The sequence below is a fragment of the Coptis chinensis genome, unplaced genomic scaffold (genome assembly GCF_015680905.1).
Source record: "Coptis chinensis isolate HL-2020 unplaced genomic scaffold, ASM1568090v1 utg1955_pilon_pilon, whole genome shotgun sequence".
NCBI lineage: Eukaryota > Viridiplantae > Streptophyta > Magnoliopsida > Ranunculales > Ranunculaceae > Coptis > Coptis chinensis.
In genome coordinates, this window is record NW_028238119.1 from 238813 (window position 1) to 261131 (window position 22319).

A 22319-nucleotide genomic window follows, 5' to 3' on the forward strand; every position below is an offset into this window, starting at 1 on the left:
GGAGAAGAGAGAAGAGACTCACGTGATAGGCTGAGATGCCCATGATGTGGTGATGTGTTTCATTTTGCACAATCACTTGTTTATGTTGTTTTTTGATTATTTGATAAAAATACACGTATGAAATAAATTGGCCACATCATCATTCCGTGGACCGAAATCTACCGGCATAGGCAAAGTGGAATTTCATGGCAAGTATTAGGTTTATTTCACTAAAAAAAAAAGTTCATGGGGCAAAGTGGAATATTTTGCCAAGTTCATAGTTTAAATCGATAGTTAATCCCTTGGGAACTTAAGTCTTTAGAACTTGGGAAAACAAAATGTAATGTTTAAAAACAAAATTGATATTTAACTTACTTTGATTTTGGATATGTCAATTCAACGATTTGGTTGAGTTTTTTGGAGACGAAAGAGCTCAGTGCACGTAATATATGGAACATAACTCTTAAAACAATCTATATAAGTGATTGTGGGGAGCTTAAAGTGGCCAAGTCTTTGCTTTCTCTTAGTCTGCCTTGATTGTTCATTTTTGAGATCCATGGGGTATATATGTTCATAATTTGAATGTTTTACTTCATCTACTAATACGTTTTGTTATCCCTTGTTAATTACATAGTCAAAGTGGTAAACACACTTCATGCTATTTCATTTTCTGAAATGGTATAAACACTCCCCCTAGGTCAGATTTCACGTATTTTGATTATGCGTATACACTCGCCTCTTGGTCAGAGCTCACTTATCGTTTGGCTCCTAGTCGTCTTCGTTGTATTCTTTACAAAGAGCACCAATCAGAACAGCCAAACTATCGTCATCTCAACTATTGAAAAGCCCACTGATCACGTTGCGAACATCATTCAGTACGTTAAAATTAAGAATTCTGTAGCGCAACCAGCGTGGATATATAGGAAGCTTCCAGGTAAAAACTTGAGAATGCCATTTCCTTGAAGACGATGAGCATTGTACACCACCTTAATTAACGTTACAAAAGATGTAAACTTCCGGTTGTTGGTTACTGAGTCTTTGTTGACCTGTTACTGGATCCAAAATTCCAAATGTATAATGCTATCATTTCTAACATTATTTCAGGCAGGTGACTCATTTTTGTTTAACACGAAAATAAATTATCACCACAGAAACTGACCCAAAGGTGATCACATAAAATTAGAAGATCTTATATAAACTCATCATAATTTATGTCCGGAGTGTCAAATACATTGCAAAAAAGGATGGACACTCTCCATTCTGTTAAGACTTCTATGTCATGAACAGTTGAGTTCCAGTTAAGTCGTCATCCAAAACAACCAAGACTGAGGCGGTTTTTCCAGTCTCTGAATATCTGCAAAGGGATCTTGTTGGCCACTCGGATGGAAGAGAATTTTATACATCTTCTTTCTTAAGAACTGGAAGTTTATCTTCAACTTTAACTCCAGTAAACATCTCATATATCTGCAAGTAAACCACTGCTTGCTTAAAACCACAGTACTGAACGTATGGACATATAATGTGTATGTCTACAGGAAAGATAGCAGTCTATGTTACCCCTACCAAACTTGTACAAAAGAAACAAAATTTATATGCGCAGACCTTGACTACAGCAGAGTCATCCAATCGACCCCATCCAGCAGCAGAACCTGCTCAGTGGAAAACTGAGTTATTTCACAAATGGAGTACCACTATGGCACAAAGGGTAAACTTTCACAACTGGTTTATATGTTTCCTATTGTTAACGATGTAGCGAAACAAGATTGCACTATTTTACACTATTCCACCTGAAATGTACTGTTGGAGAGCAACAGTAGCTAAAGGTACTGGAATTTTACGAGATGAGCACTCTTGGGAAACAATGCCCTGTAAAGAGTTATAACCATCAATAATAAATAGTTCCCAAATAAAAAGGGGTGATGTGGGAGAGCGAAGTAGATGCTATTGCATACCAAATCCTTCAGCCAGATATCAATTGCTGAGTATGGTGTGTAGTCACTCTCTAACATATGAGGCACACGATTTCCAAACATCCTGAAACAAATTGATGAGCCTTGATTTTTAATATAGAAATCTAAAGACAGAAGTTTCAAGTTGGCATTTAATACCTTAAAATGAATAACTCGCGCAATTTAAAAAATCCTAAATCATTAGAAGTTCTTTAGAAAATCAAATAAATAAGAAAAAATAAGAAAACAAAACCTAATAATATTATTATAAACTCGTTTAATTTACCCTTGTAATTAGCTCATGCCTTTATAATTACCCTTGTAATAAACTCATGCCTTGACTGATCTCGATTAGAAGGTATACCATATATGCTTGAAAAAGGTCAATAACAACAAAAGTAGCACAATGAGAGTCAAAAAGATATCGACTTTCTGTATGTAGTCGATGGATGGTCAAAATGATGTGAATCTATGGAGGACCCAACAGCACCTTGACTAATCTCCTTTATGTCCCAGCGGTGATGGTAGTGTGTTTCTTCTTCCTACAATTTGTCATTTCTCAAGTTTCATAATGGGTGTGTGGGTGTGTGCAAACAGAGCATTTGGAGCAACTGTAAGGTCTTTAACACATACCATGACATTCCTTCACAATTCATGATGATTTCAAACAACATTCTCATGTTAAGTCCCAATCGAGCCCCAAATGCCATTGCCTCAGCTGCTGAGGCTATGTGAATTCCAGCAAGCAGTTGATTGACCATCTTTACAGAACTGTAACAGGCACTTACAAAAGTTGGCAAAACATGTTGAAATAAACTGAAACATGGGATGAGCATCAACAATGTTATGAAGCGTCATATCTCATATGCACATGAAATGTACTTCCACACATAATTCATGAGCATATCGCTGCAGACAATGTCTTCTTAAATAAGAGTACTTTTATTCTACCTATTTAATTATTTATTAATTTTTGGGCGGGAGCAGTAGTGTAGGGCCATTCTCAAGTAGTGAAATACCTTCCAGCTCCACAACCTCCTTTGATAATATAGAGTTTCTCACTTAGCGCTATTGACAAGAAGAATAGGAAGCGTCAGGTATGGGAACATCAACTATCCAAATCCGGGAAAAAACAAAAAAAACTGGGTTCCTAGGCCCATTACCGGAAAGAACAGAACCAGCACGCTTAAGAGCTTCATCTGTGCCTGAAGCCATTATCTAAAAGTGAACAAAGGTAAGAGTATTAATATACCTTAGTCAATTATGAAAAAATTCGGCAGAGAAATTCAGATACAACTGAACAGACATAAAACAAGACTGCGTGAGAAGAGTAAATAATATGTTTCACACCGTTAGTTCTCCTGTTGAGGCCCTTGCAGCACCACCAGAGACAGGAGCATCAACCAACATAAAATCCTTCTTTTCATCTATGACATTTAAGAACGGACTATTATATGAAGCATTGAGAATTTGTGACAGATACTCATCCAAAAGGTAACATGTAAAATGTATTAGAGCTTTATCTATCACATATTTAACTATTATGCTATTCCATAAATAAATAAAAGAAACTAACAAATAATATGAAATAAAGAGTTAATATAAATGCCTCGATTTCTTAGCCTACCATGGGCGATATAACAAATGTGTGTTCAGAAAATCTGACAGATAATAGTACCAGAGTCTTGCTTGCCACGGGTTTGTTGGAGAATCACTGCATACACAGAAGATGCACTCTTTGCAGAATCTGTTTGTGGTTGCTACTCTATCGGAGATTGGAGTTAAATTTATATCTTAACCTACTGGAAGTGTTATTGCTTTTTCAATTTCTTTAATTGAATTCTAAACTGGACACACAAGTCTATATATTCCAGCATGAGGGAGAGTGTTAGTGACTTAGCAGGTTCACATGCTACAGTTAAAACTGAGAAGTGGATCCACATGGTTCAAGTATTAGAGTTTGTATGCTTGACCGTTTGAGATTTACGTCGGACATTTGATATGTAATGCATATCTCTAACGTTATATATATTGGAAAGGCTGGGCCTATTCCTCCAGTCTAATTAAACCTTTCACTGAAAAGCAGGATGTCAGTTGAACAGATGCTGTCATTGAATATGGTAAGAGTGCACTACTGCACTTGTAAAAGGTAATTTTTATTAAGTGTAGATCTGCAACCTAAAAATGTAGATGACTACATGAGAGCATGAATGTTTGCATACTAAAATCAGATCATCAGACTTACCCTGTAATCTTAGCGCGAGCTGACTAACAAATCCAACGGTGACAGTTGATGACAGGATTACGGTTGCTCCAGCTGGAAGGGCTACAAAACAATGAATAGAACATAAGTGTAGGAAAAATGCACAAGTAGTGATGCATAACATTTTACTTGTAAGTACCTGATAAGGCCCCAAGATTTCCATATAATACACTTTCAGCCTGTGTTTCGTTCGTAACCATGATAATAAGCACTTCAACATCTGGAAACAAGAAAATATATGCATCGAGTAAGTCCCACTTATATTACAGATAGAGTATGAAGAATGCTGATAACAATCCATGATCTCCATATAAAAACATTTGGCGTTACGAGTTGTCGTCACACACCCTGTTGATACCTCTTCATGAAGGCCAAGGGTTAGGGGGTTTAGGAGAGGATGATCTCCTCATTAATCAGAGTCGAGCAAGGTTTACAAAAAGGGGTTTTATAATAACATATCCCTGCATATGCGCATATATACAAAACATACATGTTGGTGGGAACATGTAGATATTTAATTTGGTACTCCGTCGATTTCTCTCCAATGATCGATCCATAATGGAAACCGAATGAGCACCTTTATTACATCAAGACTAAATGAATAACCTTTAAATGTATACTTAGTTTGATCAAGACTAAATGAGCACCTTAAAATGCCCAATTAGTTTGATCATTTGTTCATATGGTAGAAATTTGCATTAACCATACACTATATCAATTAGACCTTCTTTATGTTTTGAAAAGCTATACCTTTGGCTACCTCCGCAGGAGAGTTCCCAACCAAACCACCTGCATTCTCAAATCGAGAGAGAGTTGGCTTATACACCTACAATACAACAACATCGATAAAAGATCACATTTGACACGGTTTCTACAGTAGGGAAGGGCACTAGGGAAGGCTATCAGAAACTGAGATTATAGGGATCTGTTAGAAAAAAACCATGATGGAACATTTTAATACTGATACCAAGAGTGAAATATATGCAGAGTAAGCTGGCAGATATACCATTATGTGATTTACAATAGCTCTTCTGTAAGGATTAAAGAATAGTGTAGTGTAGTGTGTTTCAAATAATAATGGCTTTTCATGCAGAGCAACGGTATAGCTGTGCCACATATATATCTCCTAAATCACAAACTGAACAGACAAATACAGAAGGCATTCGTGTAACTAAAATAAGTCTTACGTCGTAACCGGAAACGCAGAACTTTGATTTCACCAGATGAGTTGCCATGCCAAATCCCATTGCTCCAAGACCAATAAAACCAATTCGCTTCACAGAATTTGATGTAGCAGAAACTACATCTGCCAATTCCTCGGGATTGTAGCTTTCTTTATTACTTGCATCTATAATATTTACACCTAATATTGTCTCTGATATCTGTTAAATCAGTACAGCGAGAAGAACAAAATGATAGTGGGATAAGTAATCAGAACCATGTCTTGGAAGTTCCTTGAGAACTGCCACAAATATTCTATTAGAGAAAAGTAAGTATCAAAACCTTGACAAAAGTAGTGTCGTAATCGTCTCCACTTTTACGTGAACATCCTGAAAAATGAGTGGCTCAAACGAATAAGAAACAGGTCAATCCTATGTTTACGAATCTTCTACACATTGCATTCACTTTGATAGGTATAACGTGATCGATTGGTACCATAAAGTAATTGTTGATGAGCAACCGCCAAAAGTGGTAGAGGAAATGTGAGTAATTTAGCCATATCCAAAACAGACCTCTACAAAATAATAAGGCGTGCATTAGAAACACTTAAAAAACTATCATTTGAAAGACAAACTAGACCATGGTCCTTTAAGTGATGCAAGACCTATGGCTTTGATGTTTTGAGTAAGAAATGAAAATTCATTGGATAAGAGACAACATGTAAGGTGCGACAAGTATAACACAGTAGAGCCCCAGCTGTGGTGAATAACATATATTTGATGTTTTGAGTAAAAACGAATTAAATTCATTGCATAAGGAGACAACACATGTACAAACATAACATAGAAGAGTCTGTATGCAGCAGAAGCACACAAAATATAATTGCTTTCAGTTAGTAGAGAAGCAACAAAAACTAATTAGATGCCATGGTAAACTCGGGAAAATTAGAATGATGATCATACCAAATTCCGGACAATTGTATCCATGGAATAATGTTTAGAATGATCACCCTTCAGTAATTTGGGAACATGATTCTTGAAAACCCTGCATTCAAATAAGAGATATAAATCTATTAGTTAAATGGAAGACAACAAACTGAGGACAGAGTCCTAGTCTAACCAAAAAATTGCACTACATGAAAAAAAAATGAATATATGCCAGCACACGTTTAAAGTTCTTCAGGAAGTTTACAGATTGAGCTCATAGTTACCATATTGTTCAAAATCAAGTATGCAGGTTACAAGAGAATTGGTACTTAATACTCATGCTTAGTCAATTGCAGGACATGAACTGGGAGAAGAGTGACCTAAGAAGACCGTCACTCAGTGCTCCTCCGGAGTCCTCCCAATAGTAGACTAATTTATGGCTGGAGTAGATTAAGTTACGGATGAATCAAAATCAAGGTCTTCTTGGCAAGGTCAACTTGCAACTTTTGATGAGTGTGGTTTCTTTGGTTTAAACTTTAAGGTCTACTAGCTATCATTACTTTCTAAATTTATTATACAATCTTGTCAATTTGTTCTCAGGAAATTGGAAGCAAAAGTAATAGGTACTATTAAGAAAATCTAGAGACCAAAATCACTTCTCATCCCGGAACTATGAGGACGCAGTAAGGTTGAGGTAATCACCAAGAACTTCCAGCACAATTGGAAAGTATGTCATGAATTATCCAAGGATCAATCCCTGCTTGAACGGCAAGCATAATAGCCTCCATTGAAGCAACAAGATGAGTGCCCTCAAGCAGCTCATTTACCATTTTAACTTTGCTGCAATAGAAACATAAATAGGAGTTGGTAATACAGAGAGTAGGTAAAAAACTTCTTGTAACTACAAGTACCAGCAATACTCTGTTTGATTACAACATGCCTCCTACAAAACTTAATGGCTCTTGATCCTTGAGGATACCATGCAAGAACTTCTCAAAAAGTTACATACCATCTTTTAATTCCTTCCATACATTTTATTCTCTTATTTATCAGTAAATATAGACTCTACTACAAGTACATTATAAAATTATGAAACCAACAAGAAAACACACCTTCCCGCACCAACTCCACCCTCCAAAATGTAAAGCCGTTCACACATTGCTGTATCCAGAACCCAGTAGTTAGATTGGAAATATAATATGGAAGGAAAAAAGGTATAAAAATATTTATATCTTCCTATCCACAACATAGAGTTTTCATATACTAATATTAGCATAATTTTACCAGAGAGAAACGGCTGTGCCTTTGTAATTGCCTCTGAACTTCCAGAAGAAAAAGGAATCAGCACCCAACCTGTCTATACAAACTAGGAGAAAGAAATGGAACGATGGGCCCAATGTGGCTCTACTTAAACTATATCAAATACTGTTATATAAAGGGTCAAGGCGTCACCATTATTTTGAATTTGATCAAGGTAGGTAGCTCTGTAAATTTGAGGAAATGTAATTTTTGAATGCATATTGTATGGAATAGTTACATATACTTGGGCATCTTATTTCAACAGTTTACTATCTCTGCTTAGGATTTCCAACTTTATTTTTGTTTGTCATCATTGTTGGCTTATAACAGTCACGGGAGAAGAAGCCTCAAGAATCTATCCTACGTGCAGAGTTTGCTAATGCGATCAAATTTATTAATAATGATTTACCAGAAGCTAGCCGTATAAAATTCCTTCATTGGGATATTCATAAACATTGGAGAAGGTTTGTCACGATATCAGTTATTTTCCTGTTGATGCTTGGTCTTCCTGGAGAGCATAATTTGTACTAAAAGATTATTATTTTCTGTTTTGCAGAAGAGATAAGAACATGTTAGCTGTACTGGTCTTGAGAATGGAATTTACAATGTAAACCTGCAGTTTGCGGAGACTGGTTTTCCTCCTGCAAGTTCAAGAACTTGGCAGAGTCTGGGAAGGCGTGTTTTTGATATATATCTAAAGGTAGGCATTTTTATTTTTATTTTTTTTAAATAGCATTTTCTTCAGGCCTTACAAGTTTTTTTAATCGTTCTAGAAGAGGAGATGATTAAGAAGGCCTTACAATTTTGACAATGTTCTTTAAGAAATATGTATGTATCTCTAGAAAAAGAGAATACCAAATGTATGCACCTTGGCCATATAATGTTACGTGTGTGGACTTTGAGATCAGCCTTTATCTAGAAAATCAGCAACTCATCGATATTCCTAATTTAAATGTCTATGATATTCTTGGTTTCAAAATGTTTAGCAATTAAAGTTACTGAATCAATCATAATAAAACATTGCTATCGATAGAAATGGTGAAAAGATTTAGATATTGCTGATTCATTGGAGTTTATAGATGCTATTCCAACCCACTTCCTTTTAATTATAACATATCTAAGTGAACGAGTAATCTCTAATGTTTCTGAAACATACTTATTTATGTGCCACGGGCCATGTGTCAAGGACTTTGACATAAGAAGGGAGGTTGGTGGTTTCGTAAACCGAGCTGTTCAAAGATTATACCAAGTTCGGGTATCTGAGAACTTCCTTGAGATTCATCTCTTCTGGGCTGGAAAGGGTACCTACACCATACCTGTACGAGGTTATTACAGACCATCTATTTCGGCTATCAGTGTTACACCTGGTAAATAGTGAACAGACTGTAAATGCTAATGGTGTCAATTACTTGTGCCACTACTCTGACTATTGAGCTACTAACAGATTTCAAACCAACTTTCTGCAACTGTCCACCTACGGGTTCGAAAACTTCAAATAATAGGACTGACATGATTGTTGGTATCACGGTTTCCATTGGGCTTTTGAGCATTATATGTGCTATCACTATCTTTTATTTTAGAAGGAAAAGATCAAGAAGCAAAGTAGACGATGGTAAGTACTTCCTTACAATCGATAAACAGAGTAGGACACGTCATTTTGGAAAATAAAATTAATTATTTCCTATTTGCCTCTACTATATCATTTGTATTTTCAAATAATAAAAAACATTGTGTGTTGTTTAAATTAAGTTAACTGTACCTTGGGCTTGGATAAATGCTCCCGGTGAGTATGCGCTTGCCTTGAGACATTTTGTTCTTAGTTGGGCGTTGTGAGTACGGTACATTAGGTATTAAAGTTTAAACCAATACTCAGTTCAACTCCATGAAGTTGGTTTCCGAGTATTGCAACATCATTACGGTCTTATGTTTTTACTATAAGTGAATAAGTGATCACGTACCAAAACCATTTTTTCTTTATAGCTTCTGTTTATCTATCTCCTTTTACTGATTATAGGGTGAAAGAATTTGAGAGATTTTCAGATAGAAGTGATGTATACAGCTTTGGAGTATTCCTACTGGAGTTAGTAAGTGGGAAAGAAGCTTTGCAATCTGAGTCTTCAAAATCATAGAAGCTTGGTTGAATGGGTAATTAACTTCTTAATACAATGCTCTTATATGTTCTTAAAAGAGTGATCTTAAGTGGATTAGATAAATCCTCCTCTGATCAGATAATACAGTGAATATTTAGAGCTTTTCGTGTTCTCATTTTTTTTTATTGAGTATTATGTAAGTGTATTAAACTTTGGAACATCTAACTCAAAATCAATTGGCAATGAGTGGAGCCGACCTAGGAACACATATGCTATTATGCAAGACTTTAAAGTTTATACTTCTGATGTGGGACAATGTCCCGTGGGGCATGACTAGAGCCTAAATACTGCCCAACACATAGATTTTGATTTAGTGGGTAAGATGAAAGGCGTGGTTGCTTCCATGGACTGGCCAGAGATACCCAAAAACAAAAGTTTGGTCTCGGCGCAACACCATCGCCAAGGATTGATCCAAGAACTTTACTCATAGGTTGAAGTTGGGAATCAAGCAATTTAAACGGCTGCTAGTGTGTCTGTTCAGGCATAATGTTAATTGTAAGTGTGCTCACCCAAATATATATGTTTACACTATTCGGTAAGTTTTGTTTGAAACGTGCATCTTGCTAGTGTAGTTAAAGTAGTAGCAACTTGTAGTAAATTAATGTATTTCTGAGAAAAGAAATGTACATAAGAAAATGTATATAAATGTTTTTGAAAATTAGAACACAAAGATATTGATTGTTGAGTAAGTAAATTTCTTTCATGCTTTGATGTTGGTAGCAACTAGCAACAAACACGTTTCATTAGGTACATAGTATCCAATTTCTACTATATACCCAACTAAAGATCTTGATGTCTGCTTTCTGATTATTGCAATTTGACTTCTTAAGTTCCTGGGATTTTCAAAAGAGAACATGGAATGGTAAACCTGTAGTTGGCTGTTAAACAATTGCTCCTTATAATGTCAGGTAGCAATGCAATAAATGTTACATCAACTCCATATAGGTAAAATGTTACTAAACTTTAAAGGCCTGATGTCAAGCCTGGAGGGTTCTTGGAAAAATCTTGGGATCTATTTTCACCTTCACTTCGATGGATCTAAACAGAAAAGAAAGAATGTGTTGGCTGACTGCTCTTGTGGTGGTAGAGTTCAGTCAGCCTCTCGCAAGATTAGTTTTGACAGAATGAGGTAGAGGAAGTTGGAAGTATATCTTGTATGCGACTGTGTTTACTCCATCCTTTTTTGTTTTTGGTGGTTTTTTCTATTTTTGTTTCTTCTGTTATGGTTTCCTAATGTTTTCTCCCCCACAGGAATTTAATAAGAAATCAAATTCTTTGTACACTATACTGCGATGTAGCAGGCTTGTTGGTAGTCAACAAGCCCCCTTCTTGAGAAGGTTTCTCTTGCGCCTCAACTTCAATTCCTTCTTTGAGGTAAAACTTTATATTGTATGTGCTTCATGATATTTCTAGTTTCATTGGTCAAATCAATACAACTAATGGACCCTTCATCTTATCAAACAGAGGAGTACTGAATGTTGTCAGATCACGCCCTACCCTTCCAGACCTGCACTAGTGATTAGTATGTAATAGTTGCAATGTTGCATTCCATTAGATGCAAAGTCGCTGATGTGGATTGGCCAGCCATATGTAAGAAAGCTTCTGCCAATAAATTGATGAATGATAATGTGCTTGAAAAATGGCTTGACTGGGTCTTGGATCTAGAGTGTCTAGTAGCTAGCTTGCGTGCTTGGTAAACAGTGGAGGCTGAAAAGTACTTGAGCCATCATGGAGGGACTTCTACGGGTGTTCAAAGCTTGTATTTGGAAGTTGGTAAATGGTGAACGAGGCGGATAGTACTTGAGCCATCATGGAGGGACTTCTACGTGTGTTTGAAGCTTGCATTTGGAAGTTTCCTTCTGGGGACTTCGGTATCTGCGGGTGCAAAGATTTGTGTATTATTATTCTTGAATTCTGGCCGTTTTGTGTGTGGCTTTTTGATTTCAGCTCTCTTAGCAAGAAAATTTTGTTGTAAATGTATCATTGTTTCCTAATGGGCTAATGGTAGTGCAATCTTATCTTTGGCTTATAAGCTCCTCCTCTACTTCTATAATTCTATTCCCAGAGGCTGCAGTCAAAAACTTTGTAAGCAAGAAAGACATCTGATGTTTTCAAAGACAGAAAGATCCACCAAGGCACCAACCATAATCAAACACATTCGTACTAGACCTTCCTAATAACTAATTCAGATCGTGATATGAAAACGTATCAACTCTAATATGCTGTTTCTCTAAGGTATGGAAAGAAAATATGGGGCTTAACCAAGTCACTGTTTGTCTATGAACTGAGTTAGTGATTCGACCTATTAGCACTTCTATTATGAATCTTCTCCACAATAAATAACACAGAAATATCTTAGTTGAGTATATGATTTGATAGTGGGATCCCCTCCAATCATCACTTTCAGTTTTACAATGCAAAGTTACCCTACGAAGTTGATATACGTACTGCTACTGCTACTGCTACATGAGGAAACATGTGAAACCTTACCATTACAGCCACAAGCCCACAACGATAAACACGCTATGTTGCTGGCACAACACAAAATACATGGAAGGAACAAGTAATTCTCAGTAGCAAGTTTGAGATCAACGCACAAGTTTAGGAGGCATAATCATGAATATCTGCTTAAGTAAGGGGAGAGATGTTGATACACTAAACTGACACATTGTAATGACAAACACTTTTGTGGTGCACAATGAGAAGATATAAGGGCTGGTTTTTTGTGTTTTATGTTGTTTCTCGGCTTCTTGTTATTGTTATGATGATTACTACGCCAATTCCAAGGACCAAGGTCATGAATAAGAAGACATTACACATGCATGGAACATTAGCTTTTAGAGAAAGCACTCCTGAAACCAGACTAAGCCAATAATCGGAGACAGTTAAATTCACATTTTGATAGTGAGCTAAACCTAGCAAAACAAAGACTAAAGAGGATGTAACCACAGGAAATCAAAGAAACAAATCGAAAAAAAATGAAAAATAAATAATCAATAAAGCAGGGCAGACAGGTCCTGTGTTCCTATACTCTTCTATACATTAGAGTGGAATGGAAAAGAGCTAGGCAGACAAGAAGGCCTCTCTTCATTTAACTAAGGAAAGACCAGATTCTTGAGCAAATGTTTCCTGCATATCGTTGACTATGAGTATGTGTAGCTAGAGAAGCTCCTATGCTAACAAGAAAATTGAAAAAGAAGCAAAAACAAAAATCAAGACAACACAAGATTTACGTGGTTCGGCATTGTGCCTACTTCCACAGGGAGCGAGAATCATTTCATTAAGTTCAAGTTTTGATACATGGATTGCCTTTGGAGATGCAATTAGCACATATTCTCTTGTCTTTCTTCTTCTTACTTCCTCTGTTCATTCTTTCTTCTTCTGCCTCTCTTCTCTATAAATGACTGGCACAAGCTTCTTCACATGCCCATAGCTTGCTATTTGGCACACCATCAGTAGCTTCTTCCTGCTTCCTCTGTTCAACACTTCAATAGATATGATGTTATTATTAGCACACAGTTGCTATTTTAAATCAGCCTCACCGGCATCATTATCCTCCTCTTCTTCTAGCAGTTCCGATTCTAGTTTATTTGAAAACTCCTCTAAGCCAAACTTGTCGTCATTGTTATTATTAGCACACAGTTGAGTACTCGATGCTTGAGCAAGAAGATCAGATGGAGATTTGGGCTCATCTTCCAGAGAAGCTAAGAACTCATCTAGATTAATGAGAGTGTCTGGACTGGAAAACATTTCAACATCAGTAGGCACGCTCACAGCACCACCAGATTCTACTTTACCATCATCATGTGGTGTGCATGTTAAAGGATGCAACCTTGAACTTGAGTCATCAGTATAATCAGTAAACTGAAGCCGAATAGGAGAACCTTGGTAAGAAGTTCGGGCAGGTTTAGGGTTGGGCGTGTAGGGAAGGGGGTCGTTATCCTCCCGAACCCTCTTTCTAGTATTCTTCTCTAAGATATCTGAACTTGAACATGCGCTGTTATTGGACTTTTTGATGATCTTACAAAGAGCCCATACTTGTTGACCAGGAGGATTAACACTCAAAGTGTACTCATGCATTATCCAACTTACTTCTTTCTTTGATTCATCATTACCATAAAAATTCAGAGTTTTCATATACCCAATAATTAGAGACTTATCTTGAGGGTCGTAGATCGCCGCGTCTCTGACTCCCCCTTTCATCTTGCCACGACCCTGCATCTTCCACCTTCCTTTATCGCTGACTGTTCTATCCACATTCGTTCCTCCATATTTCTTCTTGATGACAGTCAAGAAGTACATCTCTGTTGCCGAACTTCCGTTGAATATCTCGGCAGGTTCTTCGCTCCCATATAAGTCTTTTGTAACAATAATATTCTTCATTATCCCATCTAAACCTCCTCCATAGGCATAGGAATCACGTAGGTAATATATCATCTCAACCTCAGTTGGAACAAAATAAAATCCCATCGGAATTATCGGAAACATCTTCACTACGTAAATTTTTTTTTATTTTCTGATCAATGGGTGGGCTGTTTATTTATAGAGATAATTGTCGGTTGTCAAATATTTCCAGCTTGAGATTCAAGCCAAGTTCTCTCAGCCATTTGATCAAATGTCTTTTTGGCGGGAGCAGTTCTGATCGCGTTATTTGGGCTGGGCTCTTTCGTAACCAAGTGTATACTATCAGTACAGGCTTGCCAATAAAAAAAAATGTATACTATGTCCGGTAGTGACCAAATTATTTCATCCGGCTTTTTTTTCGTGTGGCTTTTGATTTCAGCTCTCTTAGCAAGAAAATTTTGTTTGTCGTGTACTTTGTATGAAAACATACTCAAAAGCTAGTAATTTAAGGTGATTCCATTGGGCACTCATCAAATTGGATTGGGCAACCCCTCAAAAAAAAAGAAATTTTACAAATTTGCCATATTACAAGTTTGTCATCAAAGCCCAAGCCCAGCAACCAATTCAACCGGTATTGCCAAAACGAACCCTCCCGTCGTTCGCATTTATTCAAAACCACGACCGTAGCCGTACCATGTCGTGTCTGTTTCAGCGACTTGGCCATCGTGGTTTTACGTTTTACACTCAAAGCGACATGGTGGTGGGTGTCGTTAAGTAAACGTAAAACATTTTATGACCATGTCGTTTGAGTGAAACGTAAACCACGACTTGGCCAAGTCGTTGAGTGTACGCTCGACGGGCGACATGACCATGTCGTTTGAGTGTTACTTTGAGTTTGAGTTACACTCAAACTAGATGGCAAGTCGTTTGAGTGTATACTCAAACGATATGGACAAGTCGTTTGAGTGTTACTCACACTAACATCTTGAAACTTCGTGTCCATGTGCGTTTGAGTTTACACTCAAACTACGTATGGACATGTCGTTTGAGTGTGACTCAAACTACTGTGACCACGTCGTTTGAGTGTACACTCAAACGACATGGCATGGTTGAGTGCTAGTGAATAATAACACTCAAACGGCGGGTTCATGTAGTTTGTGTCACACCCGAATTTCGCATTGTAATTGAAAAACATTATTTGTCCCCGACTCTTCGATCTCAGGGTGTGGACGACTCTCCACTTCCAAAACCCATAAACAGTTTAAAATATGCGGATAATTAAAACCAATAAAAATTTCAATTATACATAAGTCCTCTTCATTACAAAAATTCCCAATTAAGATTAGGTTACAAATCTCTTTTCAATAACTCTTTAATTAAAATATACAAATGAGAATACAAAAACATTATGCAGGATCGAAAAGCTATATCACCTCGAGGGAAAAACAAACGATCAGGAGATGTAACGCTTAATGCTAACCACAAGCGGCGTGCCTAACCTTCTTCAACACTAAACTGTCAAAACTTATCAACTATGTTCATTGAATGAACACACCGATAAGCAAACATGCAAATCGGGTCAAGATTATAAACAATCTTTGGTGTGAGTAGCCCTAAAAATACAAATATACTTATACATATATATACACAATCCACAAGCGGTTAGTTCCTCCACCGGCGCGCTTTAACTTTCAACGACTAATATAACATACTCAAGTACAATAATTAAGGCGGTGGTTCCTCGGCGGTATTTTAACTTCTCACTAACCACACAACAAACTATACACATCATAAATAAGGCATGTAGTTCCTCCATCCATCGCAGGTTCTAACTAAACAAATAACCAACCAAACATATTACCATAATTAGATTATTTCGGGCTTTCTTTGTGTGTCCCTAAAATCACGTCGTATCTATTGCCTTACCTAGTTTCCGCTACCACAATCGCAAACCCAACGCCGAACATGTACATCCACATGCCTCCCTTTACATAATGAGCCACTCCGTGCGTAACCACCCCCGGGATGGGATGCGCGACACCGTAAAAATCTCACGCGGAAGCCAAATCTATGTAAGCACCGCCAACTATTCTATAAAATTGCAAGATCATCGTTATTTTTGCTTAACGGAATAATCAAGCCCACTATTAATTTCGCCGGGAGGGCAGCGAAGGCCATTCGGCCTTTAAGCGAACGCCGGAAGGGGCGCCGAAGCGCCATTCAGATTAGCGAAGCGCCCGGAAGGGCCAATCCAATCATGAGTTGTGGTAGTCGGGTTCTAGGATTTTCGTTATGTAATTTATTGGTGTCATACATTAATGACTCATAAACATTTCTACTATATCACGCAAGTGGTCAATTACCTTATTGCACTAAGCCATAATATCTGAAACATCTCAATTATATCTCATAGTCACTTTTTCCTTCACGTAATATATTATCAGACTACACCACACTCCTCGGTGCAAATATTCACCGATACTATATTAAGATCTCACATATAAAATAATGGGTGTATATCATTTCTCCAAAGATATTGCATTAATATAACTATCCCAAAGATATTATATCGTGTCACATCGCTTCAACGATCGCGAGATACATTTTATTATAGCATTAGAATATAATATCTCCTAACATCTCAATATCGTCGTGTCAAAAAAATAATACAACATCAAGGTCAAATCTTTCTTAGATAATGACCACCAAATTATACCAAATTTTCCACAACATTTTATTACTATATGTGTCCATATAATATACACATAAAACGTGAAGACAAATAAACAAAGCGGTCACAATCAAAGTCGAAGCCCAATATATATATACGCTTTTACACACTCTTCACGTCAAATCTAAATTGATAATGACAAACCCAAATTATATAATATTCGACAACGTTTTATTATTACATTTATCCATATAGTCAAATATGTGAAAAACTGGAAAAGTCAACGGTCAAAGTCAAACGGTCAAATGTCAAAGTCAACAGTCGACGGTCAAAGTCAACACATCATGGTCAAAATCAAAGTCAACACATCATGGTCAAAGTCAACCCATCATGGTCAAAATCAAAGTCAACCCATCATGGTCAAAGTCAACACATCATTGTCAAAATCAAAGTCAACCCATCATGGTCAAAGTCAACACATCATGGTCAACGTCAAAATCAACATCGATGGTCCGTTTCGGTGTATCATTAAAGTCAAACCTGCTTCCGGTGTCGACGGGTTCGAGTCGTAGCCCGTGGTTCGTAAATTCAAGGTCGAAAGCTCGTGGCTCGTGACCGTGACCGGCCGTTCGGACCTAACCGCCAAGCCTCAAACCTTAGAACGAAAGTCTAAAAACATGTAAAAAACAAAATAGATCTATTTTAAGTCCAATGGACTGGTCCCGCAATATTAAAACTGGCCCAAAATAGTTAAGTGATCGGGCCCAAAGGAAACTAATCAAACTGGTCCAACACACAAATGGTTCGGCCCATCAATTTAACTGAACTGGTCCACAAATTACAAAACAAATAGAAATGGCCCAACCACTTAAATTAGATTTCGGCCCACAAAAATTAAAACTGAAATTTCGGAGTTCCTCCATCGAAATTTCGGCCAAGCCACCTAAACATTTCGGCCCAACCACTTATGAAATTAGACCGGCCCAAAACTGGAACCGACCCAGGCCCAAGCCCAAGCCGTCAACAGTGCTTCTCCTTCCCCAATTCTCCTCCACCACCACCAAAAATCCGGCCACCGCCACCTCCACACAACCACCAATTTAAACACACGGTTTTGATCCTCATAACCATCCCTACAACTTTAACAAACACAAAAATCTCAAATCCTTAACTTCGACATCACCAAACTAGATCTGGATAAAATTCGGCCACCATTAAAGCTTGTTTCAAGCTTAAATCGACAGCCCCCAACCATCCCCACTACCACCAAACATCATCCCATCAACCCACCATACAAAAACACAGTTTAAACAATTGTTAACAACGCATAAACCCCAAGTCCCAGTAATGGCAGTAACGCCATTAACGCCTCCAACCAAGCTTTGGCAGCCCCTACTCGACCGCCCTACACTACCCCACTTCAATCACCACTAACCAACATCACCACAAAACAGCCCAACCACCGGTTCAGCCACCGCCATTCTCGCGTCCTTGAAGTTTCCAGTCCTAAAGTCGGAAGCATAAGCAGGCTATAAGGCATATAATCAACAGTATTTGGTGCTACATCCCCCGACATCCCGGTAACGCACACACACAAAGAGGAGCCGCCATTGACGCTCTCTTGAGTTCAACAGTTCCAAAAACGCAACAGTCCAATCACTTAACAAAAGATACCCTAACATTATCTAGTTTAAATCAATTCGACAATATCGCCGAATAACTACAACCGAACAAACCGAAAATGAATAGAAACAGTTGACAGTAGAATTTTGTCGGTATACCAGAAAAACTATAAATCCGGTGAAATAATATTTTACTCAATTGACTCTCGCGAACAGCCTCCTACAAATTCCTCAAAGTCCGAAAGCCGTTATGGGCCCACCCTCCGAAATAAAACTTTTTCCTGCCTCCATTTTCATTATTTTTTATTATTCAACCCCAGAAAAATGTGTTTATACTTCTGGGTCCTAAAACCCAAGCCTCAACACGTACTTCGGCCCAAAACCAGGCGTTATCCCGAAATTCAATCCGACGAATTTCAAAATAATTAATTTAATTAATTAATAAAATGAAAAATACATATTTAAAAAACCATTCTTTATCTATACACATCTCAAAAGAATCTCGTCCGAGATTTGGAAAAAGTTTTATCTGAACAAAACGTTGGTTATTAACTTAGAACCTATACAAGAATGCACGTTGATTAAACTTAAACAAGATAACATGGATATTAATTATTTTAAATAATAATCCGAATATATATCCTCATGCCATTACAAAACCTATTACCGGTTTAAGCGCCTATATTAAAACAAATTATTATCGTCCACTTAAACACAAGACAAATATATCATATCTTTTTAGCATGCGGTTTGACACCCAAAGCAAACTCTACTAAAAATCAATATTCTACTTAACTAATCAATAATATGGAGAAAGTTCATAAAACATTATGGAGTTTTCATTATCATGTATAAAAGAAAATTAGTGTCCGATACACTTAAAAATAAAAATCACTCATGTCATCGATACTACAATAAACTCTATATTTATTTTTAGTCATGCCTCGAAAAGTTAAATTTTAAAACCACCCTTGAATCCTAATTCATGAACTGATCAAATATAGACGATTCAAAAAAATAATTTTTCATATATCGAAATCATAATGACCAAAAACAAAACAATTAAGAAGTGGCCGAATATGCCAAAATCATTAAAAATATTCCAATCTACATAAATATTAATCAATTTAAGACAAAATTTATTTGTTGTTAAAATGCTTGTCAAAATTATCATTATAGACATTTCTACATAAATTCCAATATAGTTTAAAAAATAACAATTATCACCATTATATTAATTAATCATTAATGACTTAAGAAAATCAACCTACACATGCATGTTTTCTTGGTAAAACAATATTAATCACCCAGTAATGTTACCTATATACAATAATGTTAACAATACGTATATATATGCTTATATATAATCAAGACGCCTCAAAAGAATAATTGGTATCACATTGAATATTTTATTATTATATTCAAATAATTTCCTTTTAAAAATACTATTCATCCACTAAAAATCAAGGCCATTACCAGCCATTTGATCACAACTCATTCAATATAGATTAAATATCTTGGCGGGGAATAGTAAACACACGGTTGTTATCGGATTAATCCATCCCATGAAAATGATCACCAACAATAAAACAACACACATCATTTTGGGCAAATCCATTAATATTTAACATATTACACATAAACTCATCATAAACAAAATTAACTTAAGAAAAATTGAGCCCGAACAAATTTTGTCTGGGCTTGGGTTGAAATTCGACACACCCCAACCATCTAGGATAACTAAAGAGGAACATTTGAATCAATGAGGCCCTGCAACTTTCATTCTGTTTACTAATTGAAACTGTATTCCTCATATTTCACTTATTTTAATTAGTTTTCTCACTAGAAGTTAGATGGTCTCTAATGACAATGAGGAGGAAATTTTAGTATGAGATTACGATTTACGAGTAGATTGCCTCTCACATGTTTCTTCGAGGGACGTTGGTTGTTGCTTTTCTTACAAATATAGTACGCGTGTCAAGATTTCAGGAGTAGACTAAAACTTTGCCAGTGTCCTCACATAAAAGTTAACAAGATGCATTACAATGCATTACAATGCTGAACTGATACATGCACACAAACGAATTTGAATGGAAGCAATAACCAAGTGTATACTATCAGAAAGACTATATCAGAATGTAAGGAAGCTATTTTTATTTATGAAAAGGGGGTAGGGGACCTCTAAAAAGGCTTGAAAAAAAAAAAAAAAAAATAATGTATACTATCAAGAATAAAAAAAAATGTATACTATGTCAAACAAGTGACCAAATTATTTCATCGGGCCCGGTGGCTTTGATTTTCTTTGACTCTCTTACAAGAAAATTTTGTTTTCCCGGTAACTTTGTATGAAAACATACGTAAAAAAGCTAGTAATTTAAGGTGATTCCATTGGGCACTCATCAAATTGGATTGGGCAAACCAAAAAAAAAAAGAAATTTTACAAATTTACCATATTACAAGTTTGCCATCAAAGCCCAAGCCCAAAGAACCAATTATATTGCCAAAACGTTTAAATCAATTACGTTTAAACGATTACAAAAATCGCCGAATAACTCAAACAACTCGATTAAATTGAGTAAAATGAAAAGAAACACATGACTCACGTCGAATTGAGTGAAAACGTAAACGACTTGGCCAAGTCGTTGAGTAAACACTCGGGGCGACATGACCACGTCGCTTTGTCGTTTTATTTACTTTGAGTTTGAAAGTTACACTCAAACTAGATGGCCAAGTCGCTTTGGTGTTACCACACTACATGCAAATCCCAAATTTTTGTTCTGCCGTTTGAGTTTACACTCAGTATGACATGTCGCTTATTGTGCACTCAAACTACGCTGCCATGTCGTTTGAGTTTACACTCAAACTACCGGACAACGCTTGAGTGTGCACTCAAAACCACGCTCCATGCCCAAACTCAAACCCATGACCCGCTCGGATCCCGTTCACTCCGTTTGAATGTATTCAAGCGGCAAAATAATTAATTTAATTAATTAATAAAATAACACTAAAAATACATATTTAGTGTACACCAAACTACACGGCCATGTCGTTTGAGTGTATACTCAAACTACATAATCCGAGTTTGAGTGTACACTCAAACGACATGGCCGCCAAGTTTGACGTTACATTGCGAGTAACACTCAAACGACGCAGTTCATGTAGTTTGAGCATACACTCAAACGACATGGCCGAGTAGTTTGAGTACGCCAAACGACATGGCCGCAGAAGTTCGAGTGTACACTCAAACTACATGGTCACAGAGTTTGAGTGTACACTCAAACGACATGGCCGCTAACGATATTGTGTGTTTGTGTGTTAGTGTGAGTAACACTCAAACGACTTGTCCATGTAGTTTTTGAGTATACACTCAAATGACTTGGACATGTAATTTGAGTATACACTCAAACGACTTGGTCACGGTTTGAGTGTACACTCAAACGACGTGGACACGCACTCAAACGATTCCAAATGCACTCAAACGATTTCAATTGAATTAGAAAAATTGAAACCGATTTAAAAAATTGGGTTAGAAACAACACAATTACATCAATAAAACTACATGCACTCTACACTTTTTATCCATATGACATAGTATCTTTATAACCAAGTTAAAACATGTAATCAAACATGCTATAAAATCTAAAATAATAATTTGTTTTATATCTAAACTTGTTATTATTATTATTTTTTCAATTGTGAATCATAAACTAGTTTGGGGTTTAGAGTTCGAGTTCAAGGTTTAGAAATTTCGCACCAACATATTTCATTTAATTATTTGAAATAATAATTTGTTTTATATCTAAACTTGTTATTTTTTATTTTATTTTTAAAATTGTGAATCATAAACTAGGTTGAGATTTAGGGTTTAGGGTTTTAGAGTTGTTTACAAATTTCGTGCTAACAAATTTTACTTAATTATTCAAAATAATAATTTGTTTTATTTATAAACTTATTA

The 22319-nt window shown here is 36.6% G+C and overlaps 2 protein-coding genes and 1 long non-coding RNA gene across 4 annotated transcripts; 1 reads left to right on the forward strand and 2 right to left on the reverse strand.

The window, feature by feature from the left end:
* Positions 1–1145: 1145 nt before the first annotated feature.
* LOC147473683 (uncharacterized) lies at positions 1146–8031 on the reverse strand. Of its 2 annotated transcripts, XM_086587175.1 has the most exons (18): positions 7563–8031; positions 7391–7439; positions 6981–7118; positions 6315–6396; positions 5848–5926; positions 5695–5741; positions 5379–5573; positions 4942–5017; positions 4331–4411; positions 4174–4254; positions 3279–3355; positions 3092–3146; positions 2948–2996; positions 2562–2699; positions 1932–2013; positions 1767–1845; positions 1582–1628; positions 1146–1443 (listed from the first exon to the last, which is right to left on the reverse strand). In XM_086587175.1, the coding sequence occupies exons 2-18, from the start codon at positions 7435–7437 to the stop codon at positions 1375–1377; spliced, it is 1422 nt and encodes a 473-aa protein (XP_086443301.1). In that variant the 5' UTR covers positions 7438–7439; positions 7563–8031; the 3' UTR covers positions 1146–1374. The 2 variants fall into 2 exon arrangements, with proteins under 2 accessions (XP_086443301.1, XP_086443302.1); XM_086587176.1 differs by lacking the exon at positions 6981–7118 and having other exon boundaries at positions 7563–8030.
* Positions 8032–8416: 385 nt separating this feature from the next.
* LOC147473684 (uncharacterized) lies at positions 8417–11754 on the forward strand. The gene is made up of 5 exons (XR_015210347.1): positions 8417–8944; positions 9022–9189; positions 9592–9722; positions 10636–11101; positions 11192–11754. It is a non-coding gene; the product is annotated as an uncharacterized LOC147473684 (long non-coding RNA).
* Positions 11755–12607: 853 nt separating this feature from the next.
* Positions 12608–14296, reverse strand: LOC147473685 (NAC domain-containing protein 76-like). Its single transcript, XM_086587174.1, has one exon. The coding sequence runs from the start codon at positions 14213–14215 to the stop codon at positions 13250–13252; it is 966 nt and encodes a 321-aa protein (XP_086443300.1). The 5' UTR covers positions 14216–14296; the 3' UTR covers positions 12608–13249.
* Positions 14297–22319: the final 8023 nt, after the last annotated feature.